The sequence below is a fragment of the Antechinus flavipes genome, chromosome 4 (genome assembly GCF_016432865.1).
Source record: "Antechinus flavipes isolate AdamAnt ecotype Samford, QLD, Australia chromosome 4, AdamAnt_v2, whole genome shotgun sequence".
Taxonomy (NCBI): Eukaryota; Metazoa; Chordata; class Mammalia; order Dasyuromorphia; family Dasyuridae; genus Antechinus; species Antechinus flavipes.
Genome location: NC_067401.1, coordinates 483032530 through 483047852, shown reverse-complemented (window position 1 = coordinate 483047852; position 15323 = coordinate 483032530). Strand labels below are relative to the sequence as shown.

Genomic DNA, 15323 nt, shown 5'->3' with positions numbered 1-15323 from the left:
CCACTATTTATAATAATTATTATTATTAAGAACTGACATAATGTTAGGATTAGCCACAGTTTGGTGGCTAGGATTTGATACATCAGATGCTTGTGCCCCTTTATTAACCAGTAATTAACAAACCCCAAATATGAACAAAGCCCCAAATATTCCTGAGAAACCAGCAAATAATAAATCACATTGGAATCTGAATATCCAGAGGCAGAACTATTGTCCATTACTCGGGTACTACCATAATCCACAAAAAATACAAAAACAACATTTTCAACAATATCGTCACACTAAATGTTCATAACAATATCTAAAGCACAAAGAATAGAAAACTGGCAAAATATAGAGGCCAAACACAAGAAATTAAAAACACAGGAGAATAAGAAGGCAGGGAATGTCTTTTGCCTCTTTTTGTATTGCTGTGCTTAGCACAGTGCTTGGCACATAGTAGGCACTTAACAGATATTCACTGATTGATGGATTGAACAGGACAAAGTACATTATTGTGGGTGTCATAGGAATTGCTCTGAAGACACTTTGAGTGAATTCTCAGAAAATGAGATTACATACCAATATTCTTAATGAATTATATTTAAAATTTTATATTATGCTATATTAGTTATACATTATATTTTTATATATTATTATCCATTATATGTTAAATAATATATTATAGAAATTATATGTATATTACATTAATATATAAGATTTAATATCACTATTAATATATTAATATCAATTACATATAAACAATGTATACAATATATAAATACACATAAATATGATATAATTAATGTAAATAATGTTTATACATAATTATATTAATACATAATCAATTATAAATTATATAAATATATTTTAAATTTTATCTATTATATAACTAAGTAACAATTTGTTTAGTATTAAATACAAAAGAGCAGTATGACTACTTGTCCTCAAGTCATTTCTATCTGAATACTATAAAAAATAACAATGAAATAACAGTCACTAGTTAGTTATTGATGATGAACCCACATGATCTAGGGAGAAAAGTTATTTTTCACCATTCGATTCTTCAATACCTTCACCACTCTATTGGAAATATGAACAAAAAGATATAAGCCACAAAAAAATTAATTTTCCTAAATTAAAAATTAGCTCTCAGGTTTTACAATAATATTAGTCCTATAAAGTGACTGCTCTTTTTAAAAAAAGATTCTCCAAAGAGAAGAGTAAAAAGATCAGAGCTTATTTAACACCGAAAAGGTAAGCTGAATTTAGGACTTGCAGAAAGTCAGTATTAGCAAGGTAGTAATCTTTCTTGCAAAAAAAGAGAGGCAGAACCAACCTTCCCTTTCAAGGTTTGTAATATTATATAATGGGTGACTCAATCTGGTGCAGGACTTGGTTTGGCCAAATGTCCCAAGTTGTTTTCAGGTCCAACACAAGTTTCCCTTCATTCTTGGTTGAAGCTTTGGAGGAGGATTTTAAGGGAAAATCTTATCTGAAAATGTTTTTAATTCGTTTACATTTATTAAAAAATAAAATAAAATGGTGTGGGGTAAGACCAGATTCTATGCAGTTTCCCTTCTTTGGAAGCATGAGGTTGTGTTGGGTCAAAGGTAAACAAAATTCAAACCCTCAAACTCAGTTCTAAACTTAGATTCTAGTAGATACTCCCTTCAAAAAACTCTGCCTCATAGTTTGGGATGATTCCTTGAGTGGCATTCAAGTACTTTCTTTCTGGTGAAACTCTCGACCAAATTAAGGATTAATGTAAAACTGATACTTTAGGGATAAAAATGAATTTTTATGTATTGCCCAATGCTTGCCACTGGAGATTCAGAACTTTGGCAAGAGTCAAGATGTGATTCAATTCTCCCCTCTAGGACAGTCTGTCCTACTCCAGACTGTTTCTGATATGAAACACACTCATACAATCAATTTCAGGACTCCAAATGATTCTGACAGAATGGCTTATCTAAATTTACTAAAGTCTGACGTGGTCTGTTTTTGTTTTGTTTTGTTGGAGAATGGGTCTGACAACTGAAATTTTTTTCTGCTAAGTCACCTTTCTAGAAAAATGAATTTTTTTTTAACTTAAAAAATCTTTGTTATGTCTCTTAATCTCAGGGTTTAACTTTGTAAGATTGAGAACAATATCATGAATTAATTTTTCTAAGAGAAAGGTATCATTTCATTCCGAACTGCTAAATTAAGTTTATTCTTTCCTGAAGGGAAGAAAACACATAAGAAAGTTGTCCTAAACTCAGAATTTTTACATTCTATAGAAGGAAAACAAAAATATTATGAAAAAGGATCCTAAATTCAATATGTTTCTATTCTGGAAAACAAAAACAAAAAAACTCTATAAAATAGATGTTTTTGAACTCAGTACATTTTTCCTTTCCAGAAAACAAATATAAAAACCATAATCAATGTATAACGAATGCAACTTTTTTAAAATGCTGTTATAATATCTTATTTTTTAAAAGTAACTTTGAACATGTATATAAGCTCAATTTAAAAATCTATATCAGAATACTATATAAATATAATTATTGAGCTGTCCCCAAAGAACAGAATGACCAAATGTACCTTCTTTGCAAAGATAAGGACTATTGCATACATATAAAAACCATTAAAAAGGATTGGGATTTGAGAATTGTTAAGAAGGAACAAGCTGTTACCATGAATTATTTTTACCCACAAGGCAAAGAAAATAGTTGTATAAAATTTTATTTCGAAATAAGATAACATCTGTTGCATATGATTGTTCGCATTTAAAGTACATTTGTGCAGATAAAAGAAATGCTGATCAAATATATTTATTAATTAATTAACATGCTTTGTCTTTCTAGCATTAATCACTGAAGAAAATAATAGAAGGGCAAGATGGCCTCTTCTCTCAAGAAGCTCATGTTTTCATATATGATAAAAGATATAACCTTGGTCAAATGAAAGGGTCACATGCAAGTAAACTATTATTATCATTTTTCTTCCCAACAAGTGATCGTCTGATTTCTTCCCGAGAACCTCCAATGATGGAAAGGGAGCCATGATCTCTGGAGGCAAACCATTGCCCTAATGGACAGTTTAAGTTGTTGGAAGGAATTTTGTTCTATTTGTTCATTTATTCTTTCACCAAATATATATAAAACAACACTTAGAAGCTAGAGACAAAGGCAAAATGAAACCTAGCTATAGGCAGCTTCAACTAATTGTTCTGCATTCTGTGGAATTAAGATTTCATAGTAAATAAGTGGTTTAATGTTCATGTTTAACCTAAGATAGGTCTTGATGAAAGTTTAAAATATAAAATTATGATTATGCCCAAAATACAAATGTTAGACCTTTAAGAGGGGAGTGTGGGGAAGAAACAACAAAGTTCTTAAATGATTTTATATATATATATTTAAAACTACCTCTCATAAGAATAGTTATTTTCAAGGCACAAGACTATATTCTAATTGAATGGGGTATTTCTTTTCCATAAAGAGGTGGCAGCTAGGTAGTATCATGGATAGAGTCTGAAGTTAGGAACACATATTCAAATCCTGCCTCAGATAACTTCCTAGTTCTGTGACTCTGGAAAAGTAATTTTAGCTATCTGCCTCAGTTTCCTCAGCTATAAAAATATATTAATAGTACCCAACTCAGAGTTTTGTAAAGAACAAAGGAGATGATATTTGTAAAGCACATGGCACATTTCTTTGCATATTCCTCCTGTCCTTCCTGATGTCATGGTCTTACTTCAGGAACCTGTTAAAACTTAGGAATTCTTTCTCTAAATAATGTATTTATTAAAAATAAAATGCCAGGACAGCTAGGTAGTGCAGCGGATAGAGCACTACTTCTGGAGTTAGAAGGACCCGAGTTCAAATCTGGCCTCAGACACTTAACACTTCTGGCTATGTGATCCTAGGCAAATCACTTAACCTCAATCCCCTCAGCAAATAAACAAACAAATAGATGGATAGGTAAATAAATAAATAAACAATGAAATGCCAAGAATTACAAAAGAAATCAACTTTTTAAAAAATAAAGTTATCAACACTAGCCGTGTGACTCTGGCCAAATCACTTAGCCCCAATTGCCTCATAAAAAAAAAGTAATGAAGTTTATAGGAAAGTGATAATTTCATAGACAAAAGTCAATTTGGAATTAAAGGACTGTTATAATGATCTTTCTGCCACTTAGCAAGAACACAAATGCTATCTTAAAGCTATGTGTATATATGTATATATGTAAATGTATATATATAAAATCTGTCTGTATATGTATATATAAAGGTCTCTAAAGTTAAATGTATCACCTCTTTGCTGGGTTCACAAAATCAAACTATTTAAATCTGAATAAAAAATAAAATAAAGTCATCAAAATGCATTTTTAAAAAATACCTCCCAGATCCCAGGTTAAGAACACCAGTTGACAAAGGTATGAGTTGATTTACTTTTGTTCACTTTTTTTTAAAAAAAAGAGAGGATCTCCTCGATGCTAAGGATATTCACTTTTATTTGGTTAGGTAGGGATTTTCGTATGTAAAAGGTAGAAGACCTTATGCAAAAACACTGGGTTAATTAGTTCTGCTTAGCTACTCTTTTAGCTGGGATGTTACAAGTAAAAGTTTATTGAATTTAGGGGACAATACAGAGGCAAGAGTTAATTCTGAAATAACTGATTTTTAAGAGAAAATAAAAATTCTGCTTCTCTCATATTTAAATAACATCTAAAAGAAAAATCTACAAACTACTTTCCCAAATCTTCTTGAATTCTTGCTTGTTTCTTTTTCTATATTAAAGATATCAATAGTGTCAGCTCTACAAATTTTGAGGAATAATTTCAAATTATAAAATCAGAGAGGATCTTTAAAAGGGTAAAAAAAAAATATATATATATATGACAAACAGGAGTGGGTTGACCTTGAACTAAAAAACAAAGGATGAAAACAATAGCGAAGCAAGTGAGGAGAACACGAGAAATATTAAAAGGGGGCAGGGCACGATCCTGAATGGGACACACGAGAAAGACTATGCCCAATGACTAGGAAAGAAACAAAGCAAAACTTTTGGAGGAACAAATTTGTAAAGATGAAACCTGGGTAAGAGCCCAGGTGGCCAGTGAAACACAGGGGAGTCATGAACCACTGTACCCACTCAGAGGACAGAGGAGATACAGGAAGACTGGGAGATAAGGCAATAATGGGGAGCATTAGCCAGAAGCCAACACATTTTCCTCAGGGCAGAAAGGAGAGGTTCACCTAAAGAATGGAGACTCCTATCAGGACAGGTGATCCAAAAGTCACAATGTCTGAACCACAGAAGCAGACAGAGCTGGACGCCAATGGGCCCCATCCCAGAGTCTGAGGCAAAGTGGAAGTCCTGATCCAAATGGGAAAGTTGTTTGTGTTCCTAAACCAGAAATATGTGTGTCTAAATCATCTGAGATTTATGGAAGCATCCCGTTTCAACCTGCTGACGACGATGCTGTGAGACACCGGCCAGTCACACAACACTGGGAGCAAAATAATAATAATATAATACTATATTGGGCCTGATTACGCTGGGGAGCTAGATCTGTGATTTTCCAAGAGCAGCTCTCTCAGCTCTGAAAAAGCCCCATCTTTCAGAGACGAACAGAAACTTGGGATCTTGCAGAAGAAAAATTTGCTTGATTTTCAGAAAAAGAATTTAGACATTGTCTTCGGTCACTCTGTCTCCAGTTTATTTCAAGGGAACATAGGACAATTCCAGAGAATCAGGGACATGTATGATCTGGGCCAACTGAGCCAAGCTTTGTGTGGGAAATCAAGCTTCACAATGAGATGCTTGTTTTGCCAGACAATGAGTATTTGTTACAAGGGTTTTGTTCTCCCTATTCCACCCCCAACTCTATGGAAGGAACTCTCTTCCCCTTCTTTTCCACTCTATGGTTTCAGCTAAAGTCCTTCCTTCTGCAAGAAGTCTTTCTGAGTTCTCATTTAATTTTAATACTTTACCTTTGAAATGATTTCTAATCTATTCTGTATGTTTGTACATCATTGTCTCCTCCCTTACACTGCAAAGTCTTTGGGTCAGGACTATATTTTGCCATTCTTTATCGCTCCAACCCTTACTTAGCACAGTGCCTGGAACTTAACAGATACTTAATAAATGCTTGTTGACTGAATAAATAGATCTTTGAGCACTGAAAACAATTAAATTAAAATTTTAAAATCAAGTTTAATAGTCACTCACCTAATAAAATGATCATTTGGGAAGTAATGAAATTTAAGTTTCCATTCATGGCAGAGGTGATGGGGAAATCGCTAAATTGCTGGATTGGGGTACATCCCAGTAAGTGATGCTTCCCTTAGCAAATGGTAAGTGTACATGTGTCTTGTTAGGTTCTATGGAAAATAGCAAGTCTAGCAAATTGCTCCTGATTACCTATGTTATGAAACGATTTATTCACATTTATGCATCATTTTAAAGTCAGCAAAGCATTGCTTATACATTACTACATCTGAATCTTGAAGCTGCCCAGAGAGATAAGTAGACACCGTTACATCAATTTTATAGATAAGGGAACAGGAGGTCATTTGCTCATAATCACACAGCCATAACTAGCAGAACTGGGATTTGAACTCAGATCTACCTGATTTATAACTAATGCAATTAGTCTGATCGAATCTCCACTACAACATGTCCAACAAGCAGTCATCCGACTTCAGGTTAAAGACTGAGTGAAGGGGACCCAGTCATTACAGCATGAACTGCTTGAATGAAGGAATTATCTTTTTGTCTCTTGATGGATCCTCAGCACTTAGCCCACTGCCTTTCACATAGTAGGTTCTTTATAAATATTTATGAACGACCATTCCATCCACAATGTAACATTATCTTTCAACTGCACAACTCTGGTCCATGTTCTCCAATAGATTTTTTTAAGGAGCAATTTACTACCTCATCCCCACTTTTTGGGTTTCCTTCTCCTTCTATGCTACTTCTACTGTCACTCGAGGATCTCATCAGTTCCCTTGGACTCAATTACTGTCCCTACGCTGATGATTCTGGCTCTCTAGCCTTGACCTCTCTGCATCTCCCACTGGCTCCTGGACATCCAGCAGATACCTTATATTCAACATGTCCAAAACTGGACTGATCAGCTTCTCCCAAAACCTCGCTGAAAAGGGCAACACCATCAGTCTTTGTTTTCTTACCTCAACATAAATGTACCCATTTTTGGCCACTGTTAAGATACTCGAGTTGGACACCAGGAAGAGGTCTGTATCATACAGTTCCATGTTGAAGGTGATGTTTTGGGCCTGGGGCTGATGGGATACTTCTGGAATACCTGTCTGTCTCAGGCTGCAGTTAAACTGGGAAGAGAATAAACCATAGTGTTGCATCAAAGGATCAAGAATGCCCAGGCAACTTTATGAGTTGATCAACTGATGTACAATATGATTTTTTTTTTCAATTCCCCTCCCAGGCTATTGAATATCCTTCCCCACCAGCCATCTTCCAAAGCCAAATACGTACCACGATGATCTCAGGCCTGCTTATGAAGAAGCTGTCTCCTTCATCTGTATCTCCTGGAAAGCCATTATTGCCAGACTCCAGGTCTTCGTAATCAGTGGGCCAGCCACTGCTGTCCCCGGGGGCTGATACCTGCATTATAATCTATAAAAAGGGAAGCATGAAACCTGATTAAAAAACATTGACAAAGGCCTCAACTACCATTGTTTCTATATCATGAGTTCCCCATAGGGACAATCCTGATGGTACAATAGTCAAAAGTTTGGAAGTATTTTATCTGAATTATAAAACGTAATGGAAAACCAAATTCTTTAAGGGAATATTACCTGATGGTAGAACACCAATGAATTTCTTTAATGATTTTCTTTTTTTTAATTAAAGGTTTTTATTTTCAAAACATATACATGGATAATTGTTTGACATTAATCCTTGCAAACCCTTGTGTTCCAATTTTCCCCCCTTCCCTCAATCCCTCCTCTAGATGGCAAATAGTCCAATATATGTTAAACATGGTAGAAATATGTTAAATCCAATATATGCATACAGAGTTATACAATTATCTTGTTGCACAAGAAAATCAAATCAAACCAAAAAAATTGAGAAACAAAACAAAATGCAAGTGAACAATAACAAAAAGAGTGAGAATGCTATGTTGTGATCCTCACTCAGTTCCCACAATCCTCTCTGGGTGTAGATGGCTCTCTCCATTACAAGATCCTTGGATCTGGTCTGAATAATGATTGTCTTTTAAATAAAAATTCAAAAGCGCAAGTCAAGGAGACCTTGAAAGAACAGACTAGGTTTTACCTACGGAAATAAGCTTGCCCAAGCTCCTACCTTGAACTTTATTTACAGGGAAAGTTTCTCAAGGGACCAAACAAGTAGTAAGATGGTCCAAAACCACATCCTTCCTATCTCCTCCTCAGTCCTCTTGTAAACTGTCCAACTGTATCTTCCCCCTTGCCACCCTCTTCCCTAGCACTTCTCTGTCCTGGTGCAGATGAGAATCTCACATGTTGATAAAGAACAGACTCCTTTAAAGAATGATGAACAGGAGGGAGTCCTGGGCCAGACCACACTCAGAATGGAAAGTGTCCATGGCAGCTGGCTGGGCAACAAGCAGCCCGTAATTCAACCCATTCTCCTCATGTCCATATGGGAAGGTTCCCTTTAAACAGTGTCTTCCTAACCATCAATATGATTTCACTCTTTAAACACTTATATTAATTTTTAATTCAAAAACTTTACAATAGCTCTGTGAGCTAATAGGATTGGACAATAGATTTAATGAGGAACTAAGATATTAATTTAAAATGCTGTCAGGAAAGAATAATAAAGATCTCCTTTTTATGTTAGTCAGGGTCCTTGGAGGAAAACAAATGAACAAATAAACTAGGATATTACTCACGACAGAATGGGTAGAGAGTGAGCCTCAGAGCCAGGGAGCCTGGCTTGCCCCTTCCACATAGCGGTTATGTGACCCTTTATAAAGCAATGTAACTTCTCAATGATAAAAGTAACTCCCTAGGACTAGAAATTGCCAACAAGATGCTGATCTGTATTGATCAAAGGTATCAGTTTCTTCATCTGGTAGTTCCTCACAGCAATGAAACAAGAAGTCTTCTCCCTATTCACTTTTTTATTTTAAGACATATTAAGCACAAAGCGGAATATTCCAGGAGATATGATTAACAAGCAATTAGAAGTATACGATGAGAGAGAAAGAGAGAAAGACAAAATGTTCATTTTGGAGCCACATGGGGACCGCGGGATCACAGAGCTGGAAAAAACATGGAGGGAATGTGGAAACAAGGGAGAAGTCTGAGAACAGGTACATAGGGAATACAATTAGAGGCAGAGAGAAAATGAAGACGGAGTACAGGGGACAAAAAAAGAGCATCCAGGAGGAAACATCCTTCCAGAAGCTAAAAGAAGAGAAAATATCAAAAGCAGAGAACTTTTCAGCAGGGTTGGATGATAGAGGCAAAGTCGAGGATGCTGAAGACCGAGGAAGAGTTTGGCCACAGGGCTTGGACATCAAGGAAGGTTTTTCAAGGATCAATGTTGAAAAAATTGTCCTTGCACAGGTTTTGAAAATGAAAAACTTCAATAAAAAAATACTAGAAAAAAAATTAAGGAAGAGATCGCTGGGACCTTAGAGAAGTTTTCAGTAGAGTCAGTGGGGAAGGGAGCAAGACTGAGAAAAGTTCTTAAGTGCAATGAGTAATATGATCATCTGAATTAAACACAGACTCAGTAATGCTTAGTGATAAAAAAAAAAGTCTGCAAAACTCTTTAGGACTAGAAAAATTTATGTTCAATCTGAATATTTTACTTTGGAACTTGTCACATCTACCCAAATCTCCTTAAGATAACACAACAATACTATAATATAATATAAAAATCTAAAAAATATCATTATAATATAAAATTATGTATTAGATGATATAATAGAATATATACCTTTCTTGCAAGAAATATATGGATACAATTAAAAAGTGCCCCACCCCAAAAAAAAGGAAGCGAAAGGAAGAGTAAAGGATATTAAATTTCCTTTCAAGCTCTGATCTAGCTTCTCCAGCCTATAACACTTGGGCTGGTTACTTATTTCCATTGGCAATGTAAAAGTCCTGTAACCAGAACTTAATAGCTGCTGGGTCAGCAAGACCGGGTTCAAGTCAGCCATGTGACACACGTCACCTTGGTGAACGTGTCCACGTCACTCGTGGCTGAGGGAACAAAGGTTGAGGAAAGTCACCTGTGAAATTTGGGAATAACAGTGAGAAATCTAAGCAGGGCTTTGTCAGAAACCGGTCCATCATACCGAGTTATAATACACCGTGCTGTCGGGGGCCAACGGGCGCTGCTGGGTCCCACAGGCTTTCAGGGAGGATTCCAAGATGAAATGGGTCCCGTTGGTCTTGGCTTTGCAGGTGGGATCCGACAGGGAAAGATCCGTCCCTGTGTAGCCGGTCGCCTAGATCGCCAAAAGCAGGATGGCCGTGAGACAACGTTGTTATGTACAATCACTGCACTAAGGCTTCTTTCTACGCCAGGATGCGGAAGCTCCCCACGCCCTCCCACTTCTGCCCTGCGCCAAGCTGGACTGGACGGAACCGGACCGGACCGGACCCCACCCCCATCCAAATCTCCAGGGCTGTGCTTGTCTACCTTAGGCCTTGTCTACTTTTTTTTTTTTGCTGAGGCAATTAGGGTTAAGTGACTTGGCCAGGATCACAGTGTGAGGAAGTAAATGTCTGAGATCAAATTTGAACTCAGGTCCTTCTGACTTCAAGGTTGGTGCTCTATCCGCTGCTCCACCCAGCTATCCCATGCTTTGTCTACTTTAAAACATAAACATACACATGTATGTATGTATTTTATATATATTAATTTATAAAGCATATATATGCTTCATAAATTAATATAAATGTTAATATAATACACTAAATAAATATGTGTACATATATAAAATTGTGTACATATGTGTGCATATATGTATGTGCCTGCCTACCTTGCAGCGCATATACATAATATAGATTACTTATAAAGCACATATATAACGTACACATACATGCACTGGCGGCTTGGTGCCCATGCATGTTGTGGACGTGTGTTAGGCTGTGCCCGCATATGCACCAGCATGGATGTGAACGTGTCTGTGTCATATATGCGTAAAGAGCTAGATGTGCGCACTGTTGGCACATTACTTTACTCTCATGGGGCCCTGCCGCAGTCACTGCCTGGGAAGGAACTGGAACTCGGAGCCTCCCACCCGGGTCCCGTTCCCGCGGGCTGCCCCACAGGAAGGCGGCCATTGCCCCCTTCCTCCCCGTAGGGACGGGCCCCGACCTGCAGAGCCTCCTTTTCCATAGCCACGACCATCTTGTGCTCGTCGCAGGTGACGGAGAAGGGGACGTCCGCGTGTCCTTGCGCCTCCTGCGGCTCCAGGGGCCCGGGAAACAGCGCGAGCGTGGGGGGCAGGGGCCTCTTGGGCGGGGGCAGCCCCTCCCCGGCCTTCTCCTCGCGCCGGCCTTTCCGGTGGATGGGAGGGAACGGGAAGGGGAAGCTTCCGGCGGGGCTCTCCGGGGCCGGCAGGGGGCTGCCTCCCAGGAGGATCTGCAGCTCGGGGGGCACCGAGTGCTCCTCCTCGTCGCTCATCTCCTCTGGAAACGAGAGAAGGGAACAAACAACGGCCGCGGGTTAGACCGAAGGAACGCAAGATGGCCGCGGCTCACATCTGGCTCCGGGTGACTGCCTCCAGCACGGCCTCCAGTCTCCTAACGAGGTTGTTTCCCGGGATACAGGAATGCCAGTCCCGGCTTCTGGGACACCTGGCAGTGCGGCCGTGGGGAGCCCAGCTCGCACTCGGGGAACTCACCTGGCGCTCGGGGAGCCCACCTCGTGCTCCGGGGGCCCCGCCTCCCGCTCAGGGGGCCCGCCTCCCGCTCCAGGGGGCCCGCCTCGCGCTCGGGGAGCCCGCCTCGCACTCGGGGAACTCACCTGGCGCTCGGGGAGCCTACCTCGCGCTCCGGGGGCCCGCCTCGCGCTCGGGGGGCCCGCCTCGCGCTCCGGGGGCCCCCCTGCCTCGCGCTCCGGGGGCCCGCCTCGCACTCGGGGAGTCATCTCCCTCCTTTCTAAAAGGCGGCCTGGCTAAGGATTCTAAGCCCGAAACAGGAGCGCCCTTAGCACCAAGCTTAGAGAATAATAATGTTAATAAATAATAATGTCAAATAAATGTTTACTGATTAGCTGACAGAGTCAGCTGATCTGAGCTCTCCCCAAACAGTCTTTCGGTTTCTTTTGAAGTCCCTTGGAATGGATTCTCTAAAGACTTCTCCAGAAAGGCGGCCTGGACCGCTGCCTAAAGCTGCAAGGCTTGGATTTGAGTCATGCGTACGTGACTCACAGTGTCCTGGAACCCCGAATGAATCACTATGCAGGGAGAAATGATAGGATCCGCTCGGGGTTCCATAGCTAGTACTGGCAGAATGGGGATTCCATATTTCCTAGTTCCCAGGACTCTTCCCTCTTTTTCATGCCTAATTTACAGATGAGTAAACTGAGGCATGGAGATATTAAACTGACTTACCCAAAGTCACCCAGCTAAAAAGTCACTTTTCTGTGCCCCAAAGCAGAGAGCCCCAAATATTCTCCTAGGATTTAAACCTAGAAGGGAGTTTAGTTTCATAGGTGGAAGCCAACACCACCATAGATAATTCTTCATACATTAAAAGTCATTATAGTTACCATTCCTTTAGCTTTCAAGATTATCATGTTCATTTTTAGAAAATTGATTCAAATTCTGTCTGCCAACTTCCCCTCATTAATCGTAAAAGCAAGAAATGTGATATCAATTATGCATGCAAAATACTGCAAAACATTTCCATATTAACCATGTTGCAAAAAAAAAAAAGTGAAAAAATGGTTTCAATCAGCATTCAGTTCTTTCTCTGGAGGGAGATAGCATCTTTCACCATAAATCCTTTGGAATAGTCTTGGATCACTGTATTGTTCAGAACAAGCAAGTCATTCACTGCTGTTCATTGTACAGTATTGCTGTTAATGGTCTACAATGTTTTCCTGATCCTGCTCATTTCACTTTGCACCAGTTCACAGAAATCTTTCCAGCTTACCATTATTCTCAAGCCAAAGATGAAATCGATTAGCCACTGGGGCCATGGTGTAGGATGTCACTGGACCGTAGCCGTTATTGAAGGCCCACTTAACCAAATTTTCCTGAGTTGAAGGAATATCATTTCTTACGGATTTTGTTGCAGCCATGGAGCTCTCGCCTTCTTTCCCAAAGCCAATGCTATTTGGAGCCTAAGGATAACAGAGAAATAACTTAGTTAAGATTCCTTTAGGTAAATAAAATCAATTTTTGAAAAGAATAAAATTCAGTTTATTAGGGAATTTCCCCCCTGTTTTTCCCCATTTTTTTGGGGGGGGAACTGAAGGAAAGGGTTCTAGCATTGCTTTTGGTCAGTGAGTTAATCAATGAACCACCATTTATTGAGTCCCCATGTTGTTCCAGGCATTGTACCAAGAGCTAGAGATAGAAAAAAGGTAAAAGCCAGACTCTGCCCTCAAGGACTCTACAGTCTTACAAGGGAGATAATAAGCAAGCAATTATGTACAAGGAAGATACAGACTAGACAAATTGGTTGTTACCAGAGGGAAGGCATCCGCATTAAGGAAACTCAAGAGAGACTTCTTAGAGAAAGTACAACAAAGGAAGTCAGGGAAGCCGGGAGGTAGAGAAGAGGAAGAGGAATTCCAGGTATGGAGGATAGTCAGGGTAGAAGGATGGAGTGTCTATTAAAAAAAACTGCAAGGAAACCAAAGTCATCACAGGACATATATTTGGAGATAAATAGAAAAGGGAGGATGGGACCAGCTTACAGAGTCCTCTATAAATCAAATGGAAGATTTTAAAAATATTTATATTGACATATTTATTATAATTAAATATATTTTACAATTATATGTGATTAAATTATTATACTATATACTCCAGCTTCTTAAACTGGGATCTGGTAACTGAATGTGAGCGTTGTGAAATTATGATTTAATATGAATAAATGTTTGATTTGTATACATATTTTATGTACCTATATATAAAAATTTCTTAGATGGGGAGAGGACATTGGACTAGGAGAAAGAAAATAACAGGTTCAAATCCCACTGCAGACACTGACTAGCTGGATGATCCTGGAAAAGTCATTTAAGCTGAATATAATATAAATAAAAATATAATATGTAAATATTATATATAAATATATATAAACATGTAATATATAAACATATAATTATATTATAGAAATATAAATGTGGAATACACAAACATACATAATTATATAATATAAATTTACTTAATTATATAGCTACCTGGGTTTCTGAAGCCTTTTCCTCATCTATAAAGAGATAGTAGGAAACTTAATAGATATTTAGGTCTTTTCCATCTCTAAATCTGGCAGTGTAATGAATCGAGTGGAGTCAGGAAGATTCATCTTTCTGACTTCAAACCTGGCTTCAGACACTTATTAGCTGTGTGACTTAGGACAAGTCACTTCACCCTATTTGCCTCAGTTCTTCATCTGCAAAATAAACTGAAGAAGGAAATGGCGAACCAGGCCTGTTTCTCAACCAAGAAAACCCCAGCTAGGGACAGGACTGAAAAAAAAAGACTTTTACAAAACTTTTCCGTAGATCTGTGTCTAGAAATTGAGGTCCAGGGATTTAACAGTAAGGTCATCAAGGGCTAAATCAGCATTCATCCTGCCAATAGAAATTCCAACAATGTATTCCATGACCTGCTCCTATTAGTGAAGATATATATTTTTAAATAATAAAAAAGGTCACTAAGAATTTCCTTTTTTAAAATAGCCTTCATTATGGTGCACTGGCTGCTTGGAAGAGGGATCCTGAAATGCAAGCTAAATCATCCCATATTTTAATGTATTAAATAATTTCAGGTTCTCCTGCAAAATGCAGTCTTATGACACAAGGAAGGCCTTGGTGGGAGCTCCCTATTTAGCTACAGTTATGCTCAGTAACGGTAGCTTTGAGTGGAAAAGCTAAATGTAGAATTATCCCAAGAAAGAAAAACAGACCAGCAAGGATAAAAAGTGAAAACCTAAGTTCTCCCATGCAAAATTTTGAGCTCTTCCCTTGCAGAGGACAAGTAGTGGGCTGGGAGGATGACTCGATAATAAGCAAGCATGAAAGCTCAGGCATCCCGTTTTCAACAAGCGCCGCAGGAGAGCTGCCCGGCTCCTCCAGCGTGCAGATCAGAACATTTTCACGCTGCCTAAGAAAATCGCTTTAATT

At 38.6% G+C, this 15323-nt stretch overlaps 1 protein-coding gene across 1 annotated transcript in view; it reads right to left on the bottom strand.

The window, feature by feature from the left end:
• TGFBR3 (transforming growth factor beta receptor 3) overlaps nt 1-15323 on the bottom strand; it is a 219106-nt gene that overhangs the window by 28167 nt on the left and 175616 nt on the right. The window contains exons 8-12 of the mRNA XM_052000008.1: nt 13127-13316; nt 11343-11656; nt 10315-10467; nt 7494-7634; nt 7172-7330 (exon numbers count right to left, since the gene is read on the bottom strand). Of these exons, the coding sequence (XP_051855968.1) occupies nt 7172-7330; nt 7494-7634; nt 10315-10467; nt 11343-11656; nt 13127-13316 (957 nt within the window). The remainder of the gene's footprint in view (nt 1-7171; nt 7331-7493; nt 7635-10314; nt 10468-11342; nt 11657-13126; nt 13317-15323) is intronic.